The sequence below is a fragment of the Onychostruthus taczanowskii genome, unplaced genomic scaffold (genome assembly GCF_017590055.1).
Source record: "Onychostruthus taczanowskii isolate IOZ18803 unplaced genomic scaffold, ASM1759005v1 scaffold105, whole genome shotgun sequence".
In the NCBI taxonomy this organism is placed as follows: Eukaryota; Metazoa; Chordata; class Aves; order Passeriformes; family Passeridae; genus Onychostruthus; species Onychostruthus taczanowskii.
In genome coordinates this window covers 195,090-218,805 of record NW_024497078.1, presented here as the reverse complement: position 1 = coordinate 218,805, position 23,716 = coordinate 195,090, and the positions used below count along the sequence as shown (strand labels likewise).

At 34.9% G+C, this 23,716-nt stretch overlaps 1 protein-coding gene across 6 annotated transcripts in view; it reads right to left on the bottom strand.

The window, feature by feature from the left end:
* Window positions 1–23,716, bottom strand: part of PSPC1 (paraspeckle component 1) — a 58,275-nt gene that overhangs the window by 8,230 nt on the left and 26,329 nt on the right. For 2 of the 6 annotated variants that reach the window (XR_005953405.1, XR_005953406.1), the window contains exons 7-8: window positions 22,128–22,185; window positions 17,872–18,041 (exon numbers count right to left, since the gene is read on the bottom strand). The exons of 1 other annotated variant lie outside the window; for it this stretch is intronic. Coding sequence is in view for 3 of the 5 variants with exons in the window: in XM_041414634.1 (XP_041270568.1) it covers window positions 14,568–14,753; window positions 17,872–18,041; window positions 22,128–22,185 (414 nt within the window). In the remaining 2 variants the exon portion in view is untranslated. Of the gene's footprint in view, window positions 1–3,686; window positions 7,501–14,275; window positions 14,754–17,871; window positions 18,042–22,127; window positions 22,186–23,716 lie in introns of those variants that run through there. 3 more of the 6 variants (XM_041414634.1, XM_041414664.1, XM_041414655.1) reach the window with 3 other exon arrangements.

Sequence of the window (23,716 nt, the reverse complement as noted above, 5' to 3'; positions counted from 1 at the left end):
TCTGAAAGCATTTAAACAGAAGACACAAAAGTTTTCATCTGTACAGCTTCAGCAAGGTCTGAATTCAAAGATACTAAAATTTGTAAACACTTCGTAAAACTAATAAAATTGTTCATTTGCAAGCTATTACATTCCTAGATACAAGACACAATAGCACCAAGTGGGATTTATATATATATATATATATATACACACACATTATATTTTTTGCAAAATTTCGTGCATTGTGAGACAGTAGTCCAAGTCATTACGATAATCCTGTATGAAATAGCAACTAAGTCCTGTATTTTTTAATACAGCCCCTTCCTCTCTATGACACTCCCATTTCAAGTTGAGAAACCTGCAGCACCAGAATAGCTGGCTCATCACTGATTTTCATAATTACCCATTTTACAAATGTTGTCATTGAAGCAACAGAAATATCTTTCAATGTTTAGATTTTTACTTTCAATGACTGTGTTCATGCTGAGCAACTTGAAAAAAATGTCCAAGTAATGGTGTTATTTTCTCCATTCAGAACTCACATGACAGGTTACACAGATGTGAAGTCCTGAGCATTTTGTCATGAACAGCTAAAAAGTACAAAACTGTTGAAGGAACAAGAGAATAACCTTTAACCCTCATTATCTCTTTCACCTAGAAATAATGATGTATAGATGTGACTTCACAAAGAAAACTTAAGAAACCTGACAGATGAAAAGCATCTGAAAATGCTGCACTTGGCACTGGAAGCTAGAGTTAAAATTCCACTAGATAGTTCTGCCAGGTTCTGGAAACTCTGAGGTCACCTATCAGAGAAACAGATTTAGAAAAGTCTGCTGTAAACAAGATATCATTAAACCAGCACAGCTAGCACAGAGTTAAGTAGGATCAGTACAGCTCTACTACTTTAACATAAGTCAGGATACCATTGTGCTACATACAATGCAAACAAATATAAACTTATGCAAGGAGTTAAGAGAACCACTAAGATTTTAGAGATGTTTAAATAGGCATACTTCTCTTAAGACTCATTTTTTATTTCAAAAATACTTAAAATTGTTTTAAAGTAGCAAAAATGTTCACATGCAAAGCCTAAGAGACTTTCTCATATCTACTCTTAACTTCTCATATCTTAGTTTTAAGATTACAGAAAATCAGCATAAGCTTTGTATTACATAAAAATTCTTATATATAATAGTAATGACCTCACTAGTTTGAGGATGTTTTCTATCTTGCAAAACCTAAGGGGGAATCTAGTTTCACACAAAACTTCCTATACTGTGCATAGTCCAATTTTCTTTAACTAAAAATTAAAAGCCAACAGTATTCCTAAGGAATTGTGAAACTCACTAATACACAGCTTCTGAAGTGTTTGCAATTCTGCTTTACAGAACTTCGCACAATGCTCCCCATTCCCTCCTGTAAGGTTCCTTACCTGTCATTTTTGCAGCAGGTGCCAAGTTAGGCCAGTCTCCTAACCTCCTCTTCCAAAATAATGACAGCAGAACTGATTATCTTTGTGGGGCTAAAATCTCTGAAGCCGTAAGACTGTGCTGGGGGAAGGGCAGGGCAAGACGTGGTCACACAGTCTTTATTAACAACAACTCATTCACTCCAACAGCTTTCATCTTTGACATGCTTCATTTGAAAACATAAAATTTAACAATACTACCCAGTACATAAATCTACATTGAAATGAAACCTAGTAAGGAAAGATTCAAATATCTAAGCATGTAGTAGGGTTTCACTGTTAATTTATTCATATAAAGTCTAATAATTTCAAGTTTTGCTTAGATGACAGAATCATGGACATGTTAATATCAGAAGGGATCTCTAGAGATCACCTGGTCCAACTCCTCAGCTTAGGCAGGGCCACCTAGAGCCAGTGCCCAGGACTACATCCAGATGGCTTGTGGCATCTCCAAGAATGGAGACTCCACAACCTCTCTGGGCAGCTTGTGCCAGTGTTTGGTCACCCCTCACAGTAAAAATGTTTCCTGATGGTCAGAAATAACCCCCTGTGTTTTGTGTGTACCCATTATCTCTGGTCCTGTCAAAAGATCTGTGATTCTTTGTGCAATTGAGTAATTTCCTTCCTGCACTAACTCTACTGGTGACAACTTCCATCACAGATTACTCTATAACAAATGCAGAATATCAACTTCTGGTTTCCACCATAATAAAATCATATTTGGTAGGAAACAGAAAATCTTACATTAGATTTTAAATACACAGGAAATGGAATCTGTATTTCAAGACAAAGACAACAAACAGCATTAATAAACTGCAGGGTATCCTACAAATGTTCTACCCTGTACTGGTTGTACTGACATAGACTTACCTGTTTCTGATAACACCCACAAAGCAATGTTGAATAAAGGAACCATTTCTCTATTTGCTACTCTCTGCCTGGCAAGCTGGGACTCAAACTTGGCTCTTTGTCCTTTCCTTGCACAACTGGACATATTGCTGATGCTGCATTATCAGGATTTATTTCAGCTTTATAGCACCATAGAATGCTGTAAATTCAATGTACAGCATTCCTTATTTTAGGAGAAGTCACTACTACCTGCAAGAAAAAAACTATTCTTCCTACCCAAAATGAAGTAGCTTTCTAAGTTAATATCAAACACTTTTAAAAAGTTTAAGCTCAGCTGTCATATGTAGAGCAAAGTGAACACCTACTAACTTGTGACAAAGAGGACTGAAAAGCACTATATTATAAATAATTTCAAGTCCGAATAACAGATTAGGCATCTTAGTGAGTGTTAGGAATACTATTAACCATTCCACCATATATCCCCCATAAAGTCACTCCAGTTGGTTACCATTTCCTCCAACTGAGAGCAAAGTAAAGACCTCAGTGATGACATTCCTTTGCATAGGACTAGGCCAAGACCACAGTGTAAGAAGTGAGGAACTCCGTTTTGATATCATCTTATATACAAAGGCAGTAACTTGGCATCATATTCAAAACTAAATATTTTTAATCAAAGAGACTGATTGCTGGTACTGTTTTTCATCATAACTCATTCAGATTTCAAGATGCAAGCTTGCACTATAATTCTCACATTAAAAATACTAATTTACAAACAAGCTATCAAAATTATCTTGGGTGCCAAGTTTGTAAATATCAACACATTAATGAGAAAATGGTTACACACAGAGACTAAAACGCAAAAGCTGTTACTTCAGTTACCTGTTTGTGTCTTTTGATGTACACAAGTAAAAAACATCCATTCTAATACACTACAAACATTACTTGCAATGTCTTGAAAAAGAAACTCCACTTAAGCAAGCAGCAGCTTCTCCAAAGAAGTCTGCATTTCAAACTGAAGTTCTGCATCCTGATGCATCCATTTCTTTGAAAGATTAACAGAACATGTACTTGTTATCAGATTCTTTCACACTACTTTTTACAGACCACCTTCAAAGCAGTTTGCTTTCCTATTCTGCTCAATATTGTTCTGGTCTTCTTATAACTTTACTTCCATCTTATTTAACAACTTTTACACTTTCTTTCAATCTGGACTCTGCAAAATCTCGTATCTGATCAGCACCTGACTGATGAGTATGCCCTGACAGCGTATATTTATGCCTAAAGTTTGAAGGACTCTAGTTTACATCAGCTGTGAAAGCTAAAATAAATGCAGATGTCCAAACAGTTTAAAGATGAACCTCAGAAAATGGAGGTAGAACAAAATCCAAGTATCTTTATTACCAACTTAGGGAATTAGAACAAAATCCAAAAGATTAATTTTCTGAAACACACCCGCAATTATTAAAGGAATTTGTCTCATTGACAGTACAAATGTAACTAGTTTGTATTTTCTGTATTTTCTTAAGTGTCTACTCAAACTTGCTCAGATCAATACCTCATTGAGAACACAACTTTCATTAATGAAAAGTAATACGTGGAAGTGCACTGTAATGACTGAACAGGTATAAACTAAGCTGACTGCAGCTGATAGGAGCAAATGGTGATTTAAGCACCCCATGATGGCACCACTCTCAACCCACAACTGCGATGGCTGTCACTACCTGAGAGAATTTGCTAAGCAGAAAAGATGACTTTGAAAAAGCATCTGTGCAGCCATAAATGAACTTCATTAACTGAGGCACATGAAGCAACTGCTGAAACAACCAAAGGCACTACTATATTCCAAGTCCTGGGAAGGCTGTGACAATCATACAGATGTACATATACCAACTCAGCAGACAAACTTGCCTAAGATGCTGACTCTTCAGCCATTCAGATTTATCACTGTGGCAAGATAACTAGTTCTTCATAAACTTAAATCCTGATAATCCTGTTCTTGGTTTGTCACAATCAAGGATGACATTTTCCTGCCATAAGAGCAGGACCAGATTTGGCAGTACCTGTTTCCAAGCAGGAGCTCTCTAAACTTGTGACAGAAGTCCTCTACTGGGAGCACTGGTACTTAAGTTATACATATTTGAACTTCAGTCCTTTCCCAGGAAATTTTGTCCTGTATATTTAGCATTTCCCTGCATGCCATTAATTTCACCTCTATTCCTTGAAGGTTATGTAGTCAAGAAGTAAAGATACAAGAACATACACCTAACTCCCCAATAACATTACTCTTCTCAACTTAATAAAACACAGGCTTACAGAATTACTTTTTTAAATTAAAGCATGTATTTTATTTGAATGTTTACACTGAATTAGTTTTCTTTATAGCAGAACTCTGAAACAACATATAAGAATTTTAGATGAAGTTTATAAGAGTCGTATTTGGGGTTTTTAATTCTATGGTAGTTCCCAAATTATTAAAAGCTGCAAAGTGAAAGATGAGATAAAGCCACATTTTCCTGCTCTTCCACAATAGTATCTCCCCCATCTGTAAATCCATGAAGAGCAGAGCACTTATCTACTTTTAACTTTCTGTATTAGTATTTGCACACATCTGTGAGTTCAGAAAGAGTAACTATCTATTAAGTTCTCATGTACTCTCTGCCACTTCATTATTGTGTAATTACACAAAAGAGAAGTTATGAAATGAAATTAGTCCAGAACAAAAATTTTTGCCCCCGTTAGAAAGAGACATAAATCCTTTTTAAAGGCACAACAGTTTAAGAATACATACATGATATACACTTAGAAAACACATATGAAGAGGTATGTAACAACATGTCAAATCACAGAAAGAACTGGTTTTTACTGTGCATCTGACATCTTTCCCTTGCTTTAAACCATTTCCAAGTTTAGCGTTAGAACCCCCAAATAAAGTTTCATACAGCTCATATCTTCCACATCATCAGGAAAACATAAAGCCTTTTACAACAAAAGAAAACCTAAAGTAAAGAAAAGGAAACAAAATTCTAAAAGGAATGTATTAGGATAACCAGAGCAGGCCAGTGACAAGTATCAAATATCAAAAATTTGGCCCCCTGGATCCTACAGTCAGTATGTCACCTTACATCCTCACATCACTTCTAAAGCTTGACAGAAGCTTGCACAATTTTCAATATATTGTAGTTTAAGGTTAGAGTTAAGACACCATGTCCTCAGTGTCTAACCAGTAAATGATTTAGAGCTCAAGTAAGACCTCTAGTGAAATCGTTTTCCCACATGCTTTAAAGGTACATCATTTGGCTTCCTTCACACTGGACAGTTTTAAACATACATGACAGTTTAAAAAAACCAGTAGATTTTTAAGCAATCATATAAAGTAGATTCTACAACACCAGTTTTCCCACACAGGACTTCAAAACCAAGCAACATACAAATAATCAATCCTTTACCCTCCTCCATATATATCTAGATGAAAACTTTCAAACCAGTATTTCTGTGATTACCACAGCAACAAAGCAGAAATGCAAGTTCAGCATCAAGGTTCTTGGCACCGAGTTTTAAGACATTGTTATGCTCAATATGTATCAGCTTTTATCCAACCAGTCTTAAAGGCACAGCAACACACCACCAGTAAACACCAACACTTGAAGTACCCTATTTCTGCTATTTATACTACACGCCATGATCTTCAGCAAAGTAAATGTGCCGAAACAAACCAATTCTATTTTTACAATTTATCAATGAACTTAAAACTGGATGAAATATGATAAATTATATTTCTTTTTAAATCTTTGTAACAAATGGGCCCAATGTAAAGAGTAAAAAATGCATGTCCAGGAACATAATGGAACTGGAAACAAGAGTATGATTGCTTCACAAATCTGTGTTTCCTCCATCCCCACCGCACCCCCAGGGGACTGGCTAATTCAGTACTTAAAAAGTACGAAACTCGAACAAATTATTTTTCCTTATGTGTAATGCAACTTGGGGAGTTAAGAGTACTGTTCAGAGCAAACATCGAGACATTTGTGTTTAATTTACTGTCTTGTAAACACACTTAGGATTAAAACCAGACAGTAATAAAACTAAAGGAAACATTATTCAAGGTTTTGTTTTTAACCTTGAATAATGATCCTTAAGTGTGCTGTAAGCAGGGAAAAGTCTAGAATAATCATGCAGAAAGTATACCAAGTGATTTTATTCTCCTGAGTCAGCTGTCATTTTAGAAACAGTAAGAAGCATCCAGGACTTCCATTTACTTTCTTAATAACCACTTTTTCATAACTTGCTACTTTTCCCCCACAAAAAGTAGAAAAAAGTGGGGAAACTTCCAGAACATCCAGAGTAAATACAAGTCAGAAAACAAGCTTATCAATGAAAAACCTTCCTAAACAAATTACATAATACTAAACAAATGCTCTGGTACTCCCCATCTATAGACAGTTCTATTAATCAGTGTGAATAATATATAAAACTACACAAGTGTGATGCACGAAAAATGTCAAACATGGATTAAGTGGTATTACAAAAACTAAACAAAAACATGGCAATAATAAACTGACACAGAGCCTAAAATAATTTCAGACATACAGCCATCCCTGCTGCCAAGTTGACAATTTTCACTTTCAAACCAGCAATTCAATAGATGGCAATTCTTCCATACATTTTCTTTCAAAAGTCTTGAACATTCAGTTTTTGAATTGCAGTAATTGCACTCTTCACACACCAAGGCAAAAACTTTATTTGTATGATTTGGCACAGCTCTGCTTCTGAAAATGTCAGATGTGGAACTGGTACTGGTACAATGCTAAGTTCTAGAAGCACAATGTTCCACACTGAAACAAAACTGAAGATGAACTATTGTTTCATTATTACAGGTGTGTCTTCTGGGAAAAGCTTTTTATTTGAAGTTGATTAAAACTGCAGCTGTGGCTTACCTTTCACATGCTCTCTCCCTTAAAAGCAGAACATAATATAGGGAACACAGGGCTATCATGTCAAAGGATGAAGAATGTTAGCATTTTAAAAGACCATTTCTCCCATCTTTGTAATGGCAGTTTTTATATTTTCTTCCAAGAGAAAGTACATGTGAATAGTCTTCCTTCTTTTTAAAGCAACTGTGTATATCATCTCTCCTGGAGAAATCATGGAGAACACTATTTTCCATTTTTTTACTGGCTTGCATGTAACCTTCTTGGTAACTGCAGAAAGTGAACAGACAGATCAAGCTCACATAAAATTTGTTTTAGCATTTTAGTGGACATTTTTTTTCTTCACAGCTTTAAACACTCACCCTCTTGGCCCAACTCTCATAAAGAATGTAACCATAACCATGTTATTCAGACATCTAAAGCCCTCAACACACTTCTTACCCGTTTGTTCTAGGCTATGTATTTCTTCCAAACTCACTTAATGAGAATATTTATTGAACTACTTTCTGTGTCTGCAGCACAAATTACCCTATGTATGCACAGGTATGAAGAGTCTTGCTCTACTGCCCCTTCTTGCTTTTCTTTCCTTCCACACTGAAATGAGCAGAACCGATAATTCTCACTCAGTCTCCTTTACCTGGGTCTCCTGCTCACAGCCTGGGGACACAGAGGGAGCAGGACCAAGCAGCAAGGAGGGCAAAAGGCATCTACTGGATTATTTTAAATATGCACACAAATATCTCAAATTCCCACTAGCATACAAATATTTTAAACATTTGTAAGCAGCCTGGAAGATCAATTCAGCTGGCAGGTCAAAGACTGTGTTCTACACTACTGCAATAGCTGGTTTATGCAGTGTTTTTTCATGTAATTTTACACTATATAAAAATATTGTCAACTCAGTAACAATAAATAAATTTAGTAGAATAAATCCTTTTATAACAAATAACGAATAGTAATGGAACTTTTTCTTTAAAAATAGCAACACTTTAAAATGACCAGAACATCAAGTGCTAACAGGCAAAAAAATTACAGAAAACTGTTTTGTTTTTTACATCTTTTTATATTTATTTTCTTTTCCACCTTGCTTAAGTACGGGAAAAGTGGGAAAACACATTGTGCTTGGGGTTGGGCTGTACACCGAGGTATTTAGGGTTTGGGGATTTCTTTGGGAGAGGTGTTTTGGTTTTGTAGGGTACTTTTTTCTTTCTTTCTTTATCTTTAACTGATAATAAAATTAGTTTCCCTGTCACAGAAAAAAGTTCATTACAGTGAATTAAGGCAAAAATATTAATGAAAATACCTAAATCCCATCCCATCACTACTAATAGATATGCAGTATTTCATTTTCCTTTACCATGGTCTTCTGTTTGGTGCTTCTCTGTCTATGATGCACTCAGGTTTAAGACTGGATTCTCACTGGCTTGATGAGAGGCTAACAACCTTAAAACCAGTTGTTACATACTTACATGGTGTGTGTACACTGTATACAGTTGCTGTATTCAGCCACAATATGCAGTCCTACACATCAACTTCATAAAAACAACACAGAAGAATTAGATCCAACTGCAGTGATCCCACCCTACAACCCAAGAATTTTAAAGTATTTTTAAAACATTAATTCATTTTGGTTTTTCTGCTATTCTTTGACCATCTGCACAAAACTAAATTCAGTTCAAAAAATCCAAGACATGAATGTAACTGGTATTTCCACCTCTTCTATTAAAAATTAGTTGGTTTGTGGTTTTCATGTAGAACAAGACTTAAAAGTTATTTCTGTAAATCTGCTGTAGATATAAAATTAAACCACACTTTTCTTTACGTTTTATTTTATTACGTTACTTTATTCCCTCTCTCCCATTTTATTTTTCAATTTACATACAGGACCCTCCACACTTATTCCTGTTCAAGGATCTACGCAGTTTTTACTTAAAGTCAAGAACATTATCTTTATTCTCACTGCCATTCTTTCAAGTCCAGCACTTAACGTCCCGCATACAATTAGCATGTAATTCAATCAAATTATACAGCTATGCTTTACTCTACAGAAATTGAGACATAAAAGCACACTAGTAAATCTAGGAACAACGGAAGCTCTAGACAAATCATTCACCCAAACAAATGGAAAAACTTTATCCACATGTGTATGTAGTAACACAATCCAGTTCCTTTTGAATCCCATACCTCTTGTTATGAGCATTTTATTCTCCACCCAAGGGACCACATACAAATCACTTGAATTTTTACCCACGTTTACAAAGTTGCTTTTTTTCTTTCAATGTGACTTGGGTGTATAATCATCTTTACATTAGAGCAGAAGGTTTTTTTAATAGTTTTACCTGTAAGTATGCTGTGCTTATCTCTGAATAGTTTTCCGAATAGCTCCTTCAATTAGTAAAAAAGCGCTGCCGTTCCAACCAGAAGAAACTTCTCACACTGCTTTTAAAAGTCAGGCTGAGGTCATTAATAAGGATGCCTCCAAAATTGCACTTATATTAACTTTCAGAATATCTTAAGGAAGTTCAAGATGGAAAAGACCTATTAAAATCTATCCCACTGAATATGAACACATTGAGGGTTTGTTTCCATGCATTTAAAAACATTAAAAGTACTGTTTTCATTAAAATTTAATGTTCAGTTTATTTATTCTACAAGTAATATTTTAGACAATTTTATAACTAGCTTCAGTATTTCATGGATTACTGTGAAAACACACCTGAAATGCCTACAGCTAAGATTTTTAAAATACTTCATGGGGAAGCACCCAAAACTATCAACAAAACACTAAACGGGTGAGATTGCTAAAACTACTTTACAGTATATTTGGAAAGGTAACAAAAGGTAACATAAAAACAACGGAATGGGAAAAATTATATCTGACACTAGGTATTCCAAATTTTTAGTCAATCCTTTTATTGTTACTAAGTTCTTACATTTCAGTAAGTGAATTTTTAAGAAAGCAAATGCTTTCAGGTTACTACAGTTCAACATTTGCCACCAAATTAGCACTGAATAGCCAATAATCTAAAGTAGTAATGTCTAACCTCTGCATTTCTCATAGGACATACTCACTCCCTCCTTACCACTGATGAGTCAGGAAAGTTTGAGCTGATATTCCCTCATGGCAGGAGTGAGCTAACAGGCCATGGAAAGCACCAAACTCCATCTTAATAACAACACAGTGCCCATATTAATAATTTGAGGGCTCCTGAGAAGACAATCAAGATTGCATTGCAAGTATGCACTCTCTGAAGTCCCCCACTCCCGGCCACAAGCACGAGCTGAGAAAAGATGCTGCGTGCAGACTCAAACTACCCATGGATATGCAACACTTCAAGTCTCAGGAGTGGGATTTAGAACCCCTTCACATCCATGGTCCAACATAAACTGACTCTAGTTGCTACCCTGCATTCTGTGCTAATTTAGTTGTTCGATTATGCTTTAGTTTGACTTAGGAAGGGAAAAATCATGATCCAACTTCTTATAAAAAATAGATAAATTAGGAAGTACACAAAAAATTTGTTTCTGCAACATACTTAAGTAAAATGAACTTCATGCCACCAGAGCACACCAGACAATTGCTGAACATCTCACCTCCGATCATATTTTCTCCCTTCAAAAAGGCCTACAGGGTTTTGGTTTTAATTTGAGAATCTACCTTTAGATTGGTTATTTTAGCATTTTTGAGCCAAGTTATCTCAAGGTAGATTGCAACTGTTTAGCAAGACACAGTTCATAAATGTCACTGTGTTTGTGTTTAGTACCTTTCAAAGTATTTGCAGTTACAAGTTACTCTATATCTGAAATCAAGAGTGGAAAAGAGGGAAATTAATTTGGTGAATGTGGCAGCATACTTTATATCAGAATGCTCCTCAAAGAATGGAGCTATACTATAAAATCCTACTGGCTTATGCTTAAAATTAAATTATTTATTTAGTTCATACTGTCTTCTTGCCATCTATTTTAAATTTTATTCTGGTAAAAATCTCCAGCTTATTATATCTTTATGTACAATTGCATTAAAAAAAAATGTGACCAACAAATAAAACAACTGCAAGTCAGGAATTTTCTTTCTAGGTAATCCACAGTAGTTCGTGATTCTCTTAGGAAATTAATACAGTAAAGTACATTAGGATTGCCACGAAGTTTCCCAAGATATCAATGTGCTTTATCTAATGAACACATTGGTCAGAACAGTATATAACTTAAAAGGAATAGTAAAGCTTTGTTATCTGTAAGTACTGTATCTGTAAGTAATTGTATCTCACTGGAAAATTATGTAGTTTAGGAATATGAAACTTCAGGAATAGTGTAAAAGCTCAGTAAGTACATTATAAAAGTAAGTGCACTGTAGTTGGCAGATTCACATATATTCCAAGCCTACTTGTTTTAGCATAGCTTATAGCAGAGTGTCAGGAATTCACTGTACTTTCCAGTCAAACAGCACAAATGTAGTTAAAAATTTGAGTACCTGTGTATACAGAAAAAATGATAAACTGCTCCACCAGATGAGGATCAAAAAAAATTAACCACTTTAGCAGAAGGGCAGAACCTTCATGCAAAAACACTGGTTGGCCACATCTACACATTTTTAAGAAAAAATTTGGGACCATTCCTTTTTCAATAAAATTAGGTGTTTATTGTATAGCTAGGATCAGTTACTACCACATTTGGCAAAATGAGAAGCACTGCCTTTAGAGTCAAGCTAAGCAGCCCAAAGAAAACTTTAAAGAGCTGAACATGGCAGCATGTCATCAGCATCATAAAAGGCATTCTTCGTTAACTCCTTACAATCTGCCCCAAAAAAACTTTTCAGTATTTTTTTGTTAGGACGTGGTTCACAGACATTTAAAAATAGATTAAATTATTTTCTGCAGTAAGGACAGCTGACAAATCCACTGCTACCATGCAGCAGAGCCATCGAAGTCAGAGGTTTACAGGAAGGGCAGGTCACAACTGTGGAATGACAATCACTAATGTTAAATAAAATCTACAATAACTTTCAAATACATGCATACCTCCACTTGCTACCAACAACCACAGTGCAACAAACATGTACTTAAAATAGCATGAAGCTGGCACAGAAAGTATGAACGACTTCTGTAGATTCAGTATATTTAATGTTCTTCAGAAACATACTCAGATATTATAAGGAGGAGGGTTTACATAGCTAAACAAATATACAGGAGCTAGCTAAAAGGCCTGAACAACACAGACTTTTCCTTTAAAGAAAATTAACCAACCTTTTGAATCCAGTTTAATTAGTACTTAAAACATGTTCCCTGTACAGCTTTACAGTTGAGAACTACCAACACACACCAATACTTCCTCAATCCCCTAAAAAAAGTCACATACAAGGGCAGAAAATATTAGAAAAAAAGTAATCTCATATTTAGACATCTTCCTAGATACCAATGTAAACTGCATTTTCAACTGCATAAAGGACACTAGAGCAGAGAGCTTAACTAGTTGCCACATGCAAGCACTAGTTTATAGCAGTGAAAAAACAGTAATTTTCCTAGATCTTTAGGTTTAGGACCAGGAAAACCATTTGCAGTTTGGTTGAGGTTTATTTTAAAAATGAGTGCTATAATGTGATACACATACCAAGGGGAAAGAGTATTCCAGACTAAAGGTAACTCAGTATTGTATTACAAAGTGTGGCATGTATTAAGTCAAGCAAAAAAATGGCAACATTAAAGACAATCTAAAGGAAAATGCTTAGCAGGTACAGATGTCACAAGTGAGGACCTACATACTTAGTTATACTAAGGTAACTCCTGAATTGTAAGAAAACAGTATCTTAAGCCATATAACATGAGCAATTTAAGTAACAGTGTATTTCACAATGCCAGCAATATTGCTTTTGTTATTAAGCTCAAAATTGAATCCACCAAGCCAATCACTGCGACATTAACAAGTAACAGACAAGCCCTCTCTGCTGTTTGCATCCCATGCTGAGCTATGCATATATCATCTGGGTGCTATTAGGGCACCAGGTTATTTCAGTTTTTAACCAATATAGCATCACAATTCATGCAGATAAAATTTAGTTATGTTTACCTCTGAAAATGTACATGAACTAATAAAAAAGAACACTACTATTTTACAAATATTTTGCACAAGAAAGAGTAACAGTAACCAACCAATATCCCTACTTACTTGCCATTACAGGAATAGAACCAATAGGTCTTTTCCATCATCTTCCACGACTGACAAAACAAAACCATAATAAGCTTCCTAATAGCTTTACCACCAGTTTTATCTTAAAACTCAATCAGCAAATCTACCCTGAGCTGTGCTGTAAATGGGATTTTCGAAATTCCTTGTTCTGTAAAACCTTTTTGAAGAATACTCATGTGCAATCTTTCCAAATGCGTATTACTGAACTATAAATGAACACTTATTTTCGCTGGAAAACATGTATTTGCTTCCTAATTAAACAGTTACTCATTGATAACAGATATGTTTTTATTCAAACCAACCACTAGGGAAAATGTATACTTATTAATAACCATGTGCAAACACAGAGGAAAGCTTTCGAGCGGTGTGCAGAAATGTCTCCTTCCTTGCAATGGGAGATACTTTAACCATCAGCAGAACACACAGATGTCACAACCAATTTTCTCCTCTATAAATATGGTTTAGGTAAATTCACTCATACTGTTATGAATAAAGCATACACAGAGATTCCCTTTCCAAAGTTGTTTTTTTTCTCCTCCCCAAGTTAAATTTTCTAATAATTCGTCTGAAAGATAACCTCTGTTGATAAGCCTACCGTGACCAAGTTTGCAATGGTGGATTGAGATGCAAGGACACAGCATCTTTGAGAACACTTTGTATAAAATTTTATGCTCCTTGAAAGTCAAAACAAAAGCAATTGTGTTTTAAGTTTTTCACAGTATGTACTGCACCATGCAGTTCAGCTAAACACTATTAAGAATGGAACTCTCTTGACACATAGTAGAGACTATGTAAAAATGAAAATGAAGCCACTTAAAATTAAGCATAAAATTATTCTTACTCAGTAATAACATTCCCAAAATCCTTTCCAGTGATTTTTGTTTTATTGTAATCAGATAACTGCACGTTTTACAGCATAGTCACACATTGCATTTTGCTAGAATCACAAACACATTGCCTTACATAATGATCCGCATCGTTTCTGCTCTATACTACATAGCCTATGACTGAATACAAAAAAAGTTTTACAAAAGAAACCGTTTCAAAGACTACAATAACAATAGAATCGTTTCCAGATAACAGCTAAAATTATAAAGGCATATCACTGTATAATTTTACTGGAATTTCTAAAACAGTAAGGAATGAATTGAGGTTTAGTATCTGCGACGCTTGTTAGGTCCTTCAAAGTTGCCCCCTGGGTTTCCTCTACCAAAGCCACCAGGTCCACCACTCACGGCACCTACACCACTCATTGGAGGCTGAGGAGTTTCAGAGCCCGTTCTATTAACCAGAGGTGAACCCATCTGGGAGGGGCCTCCTTGAGGGAATCTCTCATTATGCTAGCACAAGTCCATTTGGAACATGCCAAATGTGAGTTACAACAAAAACCACAAGTGATGTTGTCATGGAGTTCAGCAGATAGTCCAGCAGAATCAGGATCACACATAGAAGGAAGAAAGGAGCAATTCAATTAGTTATTATGGAAAAAGAGCTGGAAATTAAAGAGTGCTAATGTTATGCTCCAACTTTGTAAAGTAAATTAAAAATTAAAAACAATCCTTAAGATCGACTGTGGTGCTGAATGTAACTTCATCCTTACAGGCACATCTGAAGCAATACATATTCTCTATGTAACAGAGGAGAAAGCAAACAGTTTTACATCTGAGCCCTGCTGTGCCTTACATACCAACTACAAAGCTTCTCCCTTAAATAAATAAGACAGAAAAACATTGTCAAACTAGGAGGGGAGAACATCAGCTTTTGTACTTCTAGACACTGCACTTATTCTTTTAATAGCCTTAAGACTTCTATACCCACATACATATGGATATTTCAAGTCCATGCTAGCTGGAGTTAGCCTTTTGTATGGCACTTAGGAGATCTTTGGTTAAGGCTTTTAAAATTCTGAAATTCTGTCCAAACAAAACTACATTAGTGACAAAATGTGTAATTTTGGATTATTCTTAGTTTATTAAAAACTCTGTATGTAACTAAGGCTAATTCTGAAATATCAGTGTGAGATAAAAATCCAATTAATATTCCATATTTACTTTACTTGGCTCTATGGTTAATATTAATAAGGGTATATATCCTTATATGGATTTATTTGCTTAATTTCTAAGTGAAAAAACATCTATCGGAGCATTTAACAGTTCAGTATTTAAGTCTTTAAAAATAGAACTCCACATGGAGAAATTTAAACTCAAACTATTAAAAGCATAGATACATGGTACAATCAGAAATAACTCATCATTCACCAGCTAAGGACAGTTATGCTTTCAGAAGAAATTCCTTCTGTACAGAGACCTACATCAACTCCCCAGGTATTCAGAGTTCAATAAGGACATTAAAGACCAGCACTTTATTTGTATGCCTGAATCAGAATAGAATTCTTCTGAAAGCCTAACTCCAGTAACAGTACTAGAGCTCAGCAGCTCTGGAGTCTGCTAATTCATATATATATATACATACATAACTAAAATCCCAGCATTTTATCTAGACAGATAAAAGTACATGCAACTTAGATCATGGTTGTATATATGTGCATTATTTCAAGTGTAACATTGTGTATGAGATACACAACACCTGCATAAAGATCTACTACTGAGCTAAAGCACCTTTAAATCTGTAGCACTGGGTAAAAACTGTTTTAATGCATGCAAACTTGTTAGCAATGGATATGAATTTCAAGAAGTAAGTTATCACATACTCCTGATCCCTTTTACCATCTGACTTTTGGACAAAAAGTCCTCTTTCCAATAAGGACCCCTCTTCCCAGCTAACAAGAAAACTGCTGTAATTAACTACCTACATTAGTAAGTGGGGGAAGCTACTTTTAAAATGTTACATTTAAAGACAATCCAGGTTTCAAAAGACTGCAGTGAAACAAAAGGGAGATTGCTACAACTTTCCCTTCAAGGCTTCAGACAAACATCCAATTAAAAACATTAAATTTGTAATTTATACAGCATATTCTTTGTTTCCCTCAGTGGAAAATAACTGTTACAGTATTTTAGTAGATAGCCCTCAAAGGATCTTTAAGCGTCTTTCTAACAACGGCAAAAATACAATAAGGCTACACCTTTCTGTAGGGGCCTCACCCCCCAAGTTAAAAACTTTCAAAGACCAAAATGAAGAGAAAAAATGAAATCTTATTTGTCCTTCAGAAGCATGCATAAGAAAATGAAGGGAAAAAGATTTTTTTTTAAACATGCATTTTGAAGTGTCAGTATATTTCCTACATTTCCATGCCTGGAATGACTTTTTGTAGAAAAACAACAGTTTAAGTTAGATACTGTGATTTATGATACTACATTCTTTTCCACACGCCTCTTTTTCAGTGTCTATATAATCACAAGAGATAGTTCTCAAGGTGACCAGTAACACAGTGGTCTCCAGCAAAAGCATTCCCAAATCCAGTATTTTGTGAATAGCATCCTCTTCATTTTGTGAGAAACGACAGAACTGATAAAATGAGCTGGCTCCTATGATGTGAAATAAGACCCTCTCCTTTTTATTTGGTAAAGACCAGACCTACAATGTATTTTGTGCAAAATCAAAATCTCATTTTCTTCTGTGGAACAAAGGATTTTGTTCTAACTTCATTATACAGATTGCTCAATCACAGAGAGATACTGTTGAGAAGGTATATCTAAAAAAACACAGCTACAAAATGCTTCTGTGTTCCAATATACCTGTAACAGAATAACTGTTAATACTATGTATTCTTTTATATCACACCATCACTAATCTAGTATCAGAACAGCACAGAAAAATATGTAAAAGTCAGATTTCAAATTATATAGTTGTTTCTCTACATAAGACATTACAGCTAGGAAAAGTGACTGGCTATGAGAATAAAGCAAGAACGGCTAGTGCTTTAACTGCATCCCAATGGCCTATCTGCTCTTGATTAAAAATCCCAGGCATATAAAAGACATTCCTATTACCCAAGGTGATTGGGCAATATTATTTCTCCTGTATTGATATAACAGTTATCAACAGCTGTTGGCTACCGATTTTCTAAGTGGCACAATTACTGTCAATCTCGTGTGTTTAACAGGTTAGAGCAGAAATACAAAGAACACTAAAGTCTCTTTAAAAAATTAAATAGTTTACACAAAGATATCTTCACACTTTGCACTCTCCAACATTTAACTGTTCATCAAAAACCCCAACAAGCTAATTCACAGAATTTAGTTTTACTAAAGAAAAGAACAGCAAAAGTCTAAACTTACAGATTTTTGTTCCTAAGGGAAGTAGGATTTTCACAGCAATATTAAAAAAAAATATTTCTCTTTCCGGTTGTACATTATTTGCATGAAAAGGTTTTACCAATTACTTTTAACAGATCCAAAACGTAACAAATTCTTAATCAGCGTGAAAATACCTTTGGTAAGAAAAATGGGCCATGAGACATGACAGGTATTCAAAGGAATTAAATTTGTGATACATTACCACTGTTCCATTATCTGGCATCATTGGTGTTCCCATATTTGCAGCTCCTTCTGGTCCCATGGAAGGACCAGGACCCATTGCAGGGCCAGGTAAAGTTCCTCTGTTGTTCATATTCATACCCATCATTGGAGGAGGGCCTTGGTTACCAGCAGGTGCTGGGCTAAACGCATCTATGCAAAACAATCTATACTTAGAGCTGTCCTATCTTAATTTTACAAAAACAAACAAACAATTTACAATACTTAAAAAGCCAAATGTACAAGACTTCAAATACTTGGAAAAAAATATATTCTTTGAGACTGTACATTTATCTCAATCATCTGCTTTTAAACAGATTTCATATAATCTCTATTATTCCGCATTACATAATTTGTCTCATGTATTGAAAATCTCAACCTTTACAGCTAAATATAGCTGCACAGTTTCTGTACAGGAACCAAAACGTTCATATTGCATCTATATGGAGTATGCATATCACAAATTTGTAAAAATCTCAAGTGATTTTACAAATATTGGCAGCTATAAGGCAACTTGGCTCTTTAGGGATCTTAACAGATGAAATGTACATTTGCAAGAAATCTTCTACCAGTAGTATGTTAATTAATATAGTGCACAATAGATTAGTCTATGGTCTAACAGCAAAAACAGAGATGGTACTCAACTTCACAATAAATTATTTGCAACACAGAATAAATAAAATCTTACGTTTAGTTGTAATTTTTTACAGTATAAGTACCAGAAAAATAAGTAGTTTTGTTAGAACTTGAAATGACAGAACAATCTCCTCCAAAAGTCTAAATCAAAAAGGTAGATGAAAATCTTGAAAACATATTCTGAGGAGATCACTTAGCTGTAATATTACACTAAGAAGTATCACTCCACCAGTACTCACTAATATACTGAACACATAGGTAAAAATGCCTGCATTGTATTTTCATGTGTTGCTATAAGAAAACAGTCTGATTATCTACCTCCCACCTTACGAAATATCAACTTCAAGGCTGGTGGTGATGCATTCCTCCCATTCCCCACAAAAATCCATCCTCTTCAGCCCAAAGTATGCATCAAAAATTTGATAATGGAAGAAAGTATACCTTTGGCATTTAGTGTATACTTTAAGTATACTTTTTCATAATATAAAGAAATCTGATACGTTGCTAAACTAATAAGCCTGTTGTTCATATCTTAAAAATAAACTCTCTCACTTCTCACCACAACTGCACTTTTTTAATAACAAATCTATAAATACACATCATTCAAAGGAGGCCACTTCACACAGATACAGTACTGTGACCATCTGCAGGTGTGCACAATTGCATCTCTATTTGCCTTGAGAACATCATGTCACAGCAGCCAGTGAAACCATGGCATTCAAGATACTGCTGCTAAAATTGAAGACCTGGGTTTGACCATTAGGCCAATCACAAACTCCTTAGCAAACCCAATTCATGCTACACAGTGGCACATAAGAAGTGCTAAACAAGTTGACTACAAGTGAGAGAAATCCTGTAATTTTGAAAAGCAGAAGTCTTTGAGTTTAGTAATAAAATAACTCCTAGACCTCTCCCTATAACATTTAAGTCAAAGCAAAGGTACCCTCATGTTGGCTGCTTCTTACCTACCCATACATATGGTCAGTTCATGCAGCAGGTAGAAGACTGGGCTACAATTCAAGAAAATTACAGTAGCATATGCTCTAGAATGTTTTTTTATTGTCACCTATTCAGTTAGATACAGAAGGAAAAGAAGTCTAGACAGCCAATGTAAGGAGAAACCTTTATTCTCAGAGGCTAGAGGCACTCTGCAGGACTATCATGATGGTAACAGCACTTAGCGCATGCAGTAGTGCCATTAACTAAATGCTTAATTACTTGCTATTGGTTTGCTTATCAGCCTAATTAAACTGAGCCAGGTGGCCACTCACAGGTACTGTCACTTATCTGTCAACTGCCACAAAGTTCTCATGCTCTGCATCACATAAACATACCCAGGGTGGCAGACAGCAACTCCTACTATCCAACCTCTACAATTCTGATGCTGTTTCAGGCAGAGTCAGATCCGAAAGGAGCAAAACCGTGAAGTATAATGCAAGGAGAGAGTGGGCCCTGCCTACTTTCAGCAAGAGGCCACTACAAAAAATTAGCTGTAACCCAGAGGTTCTCCAAAATCTTCCCATCTCCAAAGCAGACCCTAAGAGCTAACCACTTAATTGTCCATTCTTTTTGGTGGGACACTGATGTGAGGAGTTAATTTACAGGACCATGTTCAGCAACAGATGGAAAGCAGTCATTAATGTTCATGCTACAATGCAGACACTAAAAAAAAAGTCCTTTTCTGCAAACTGAAGGGCTGAAAAAGTCCACTCTAAATGTCTGAAATGCAACAAAGCAACAGCAACAAAGTCCATAATCTTCATCAATGCAGAGATGGCTCCCCAAAAAAGCCCCTTTTTCCACATTTAAGTTTATAATCTGCACTTAGCACTACACATCCAATTAAATGCTTTGATGAGGTATACATACTCTCTCAGAAACTGTTTGTCACAGAAAGCTGTAAAAATGAGCAGTTCTGCACAAGGCAGCACTTATTAAAACTGTCATAGAGGTACTCTGCTTTCTAAGAAAATTATTATTCAGATATTTCAGTTTTTGTAGATATTCCAGCTCCCTCTGTCCCACATTATAAAAAGTCACAAATGGCACAGGTAAAGGTAAGTTAAAAATAAAATTACAATTCCAATAGAAATATTAAGAAAGGATTCTACAGTCAACAACTAAAGTTCTACTATTTAAAGGTCTACTGTAAGGTTGTGGGATCAATTATTTTGGTTGTACTAACAGAGTTAATATGCTGGGGAAAAAACCCCAAAATCTCTATAAAGAGTGAACTTAAAATCCAGCCTCTGCAGAAATAAATGCTACACTTATTTGCTATGGATATTTAAAGTAGCAGTTCAGTGTTACTATAACTTTTTTTCTAAAAGTATTAAGTTTCAAATCAAGTTGTAACATAAAACATAGAAAGAAAGACCAATAATCACTGTTAAGAACTGCAGTAAATACACATTTTATGTCTGCACGTAGAAAGTGTATTTTGTGGATCTGGACAACTGGCAGAGTATCAATATTTACAAAGTCTTCTAATTAAACGAAATTTTCAAGTATGATGCAATCATATGCAAAAGTACAACTATAAAATAAAGAAATTTAGCCTCAGTTTATGCTTTAGTTTAGTATTTGTAGATAACTTTACAATGCCCTTATTCAGATTTATCTGTTAACAATTTTCATCATCCCTGAAAGCCCAAGCCTATTTCAGCTATAAATATGTCTCAATAAATGCAAGGAAATCATGAATAATATGTTTCAAAATCTGAAGCAGATTTCTTACTCTATAAATTCACATTACTCAAAAGGTCAAGTGAAATTACTGAGTTTTGTATGCACTTTCAATTTCAAAACATATGGGAAAATAGGTTTATTACTTTTCCCTTAATTACCACCTTAATTTATTTTCAACTACCATTAGGAAGCTTCCAATAGATTAACAGTTCACACAGTTTAGTTAGATTTGGTGGTTTAGAAGAAATATTTTAAGTTTCATTCTTGTTTAAAAGCAGATATTCTGGGTAAGATTCCAAACTGTATCAGTCTGCATACATGGAGCAAGCACTAATTATTATACTTTTCTATTACACGGTACTGGTTTTTAGTAGTAGATTACACAGTAATAGATTTTAGCAGTGACAGTATTTTAAGTTGCAGGAGCTAACAGAGAATATTTGAAAATAAGAGACTCGGAGGAAATTGGTAGAACACCAAGCACATTATTCATTTACCACACCAAGTACATCAAGAAGAACTTGCCAATTTTAACCTCTACATCATTTCACTGCATGCAATTACAGTCATAATTTCTTTGAAAAGGCAGTCCCTCCAAAACAATGCCAAATACTTTTTAACATAAAATTCCTCTTTTGTATCAGATAACTCCCAGATCATCACTTGTCCCTAATTTTTGTTTCTCTTAACTTGCACATCATTTTTTTGCCATGTCAAAGCAGTAAAATAAAGATACACCTGGAATAGGTGGGAAAAGCTGCTTGAAAGCAATATATATGTTGGGGCTTTTTTATTTCCTAATATTGCTTACTCCTTTTTTACCAGTTCTCACTAATTAATAGTGCTTGAGTAATATGTACAGTCCCAAAGAAAAAAAAAATTATAAACAGAAGCCTTTTTCCTTCAGATCCCTACCTCCCATGTTTATTGCTCCACGAGGACCCATATCACCCATTCTCATTTCCTGTTCTCTCTGAAAGTAAACATAGTTTTCACGGTCAACCTATCATTCTCAGAACTTAAAACATTCCCATTTACTCCATAAAAATAAAAATGTTAAAGCTTCAAAAGTTTCCATTGATCAAAAACAGTGTAAAGAAAGACATTAATTACACTCCTGTTTTTTATAACATCAAAGAATTAATAAGTTCAATGTAACAATGCTGTACATTTTTGCATAATAAAGATTAAATATCCCAAGAGTTTCATTTATCAGATGCAGCAATCTAAAGCTCCCAATAGTTATGTGATCAACCACAAATGAATCCATCTTTACAGAGTTCTTTTAATTAATAAATATTTCTATTTTACCTGTAAACAAACAGGTCTTATTAAAATACTCGCCTAAAGGCCATGGTTCAATAATACTCAAACTGATTTCACGACTCAAAAAATACTTGTGTTGATTGAAAACCAAGTTCTGATGTATATATTATGATATATAAATTCAACCTACCAATTCATCATTGTTCAAATAGTTTTGACTTAACTTGGTGGTGGTATTTTTTTAAAATTAATTATACTTTGCTATTGATGCTAGTTCAGATACTGACCATCCTTTCAAAACCAGCATAAAACTGTAGTGTCACCAGAAACTGTAACATACATTTACACTAAACAGTCAAGTAACATATCAAATTGATCCAGATTCAATTGATGGTCAGTCACGCGACAGCAAAAGATTTCCAACACTACTAAACATGAACCCCGCCTGCTGTGAAACAATACTCAAAAGGTAGTACCCAGAGTGGCAAAAAAATCATCACTTATGGGAAAACAAAATACTCTATCAGAGACAATTCCAAGGCATTTTAGGATTACCGTTTACATCAAAAAGAACTAATTCACAGTTCAAAACAAAACCAAATGAAATTTCTAAAAAAAATTCTCCTTAATTTTCTACAGGAATATTAACAAGTATTCTGCTCCTGAGTAAACAAACACACACATGCTGAGAATAAGAAATTTTTTTTTTTTAAATTACCTCATTCTGAAAAAACATTCCACTTATGATTTAAGAGCCTAAGTTCAGATATACTTTGAAAAGAAATCCACATACTAGGCGACTAAATCAGTCTGTAAGTGACTTTTACATGGAAATATTAATAAATCAAAATACATTCATTGTATTTGTACAGGTTCACAAAGTCTGGTTTGGTCAATTGTATTTGGAATGCCAAACATGAGTCTTCTATCTTCAGCCACTTGAAGCAGCAGACACCACTATTTGACAGAACAGAACGAACAGTTTTGTAAAATATCCTGCTATAGGAAACTGCCATGAGATATATGATAAAGAGCTCTCAAGTCAAGAACTTTGTTTGTAGTAACTCATATTAACCTAGAAAAAGTACTTAACATAAGAAGAGTACACATTGCTTTCAAAAGATTATGCATTAATGTGGAGTGGAAAAATAAGGTCTGTTAAGTAAAAGACAGGCAGGTTTTCAAGTCCAGCTAGAAAAGGCCATTGATGGAAACTAAGGAGGATCTCTTCTTCTGAC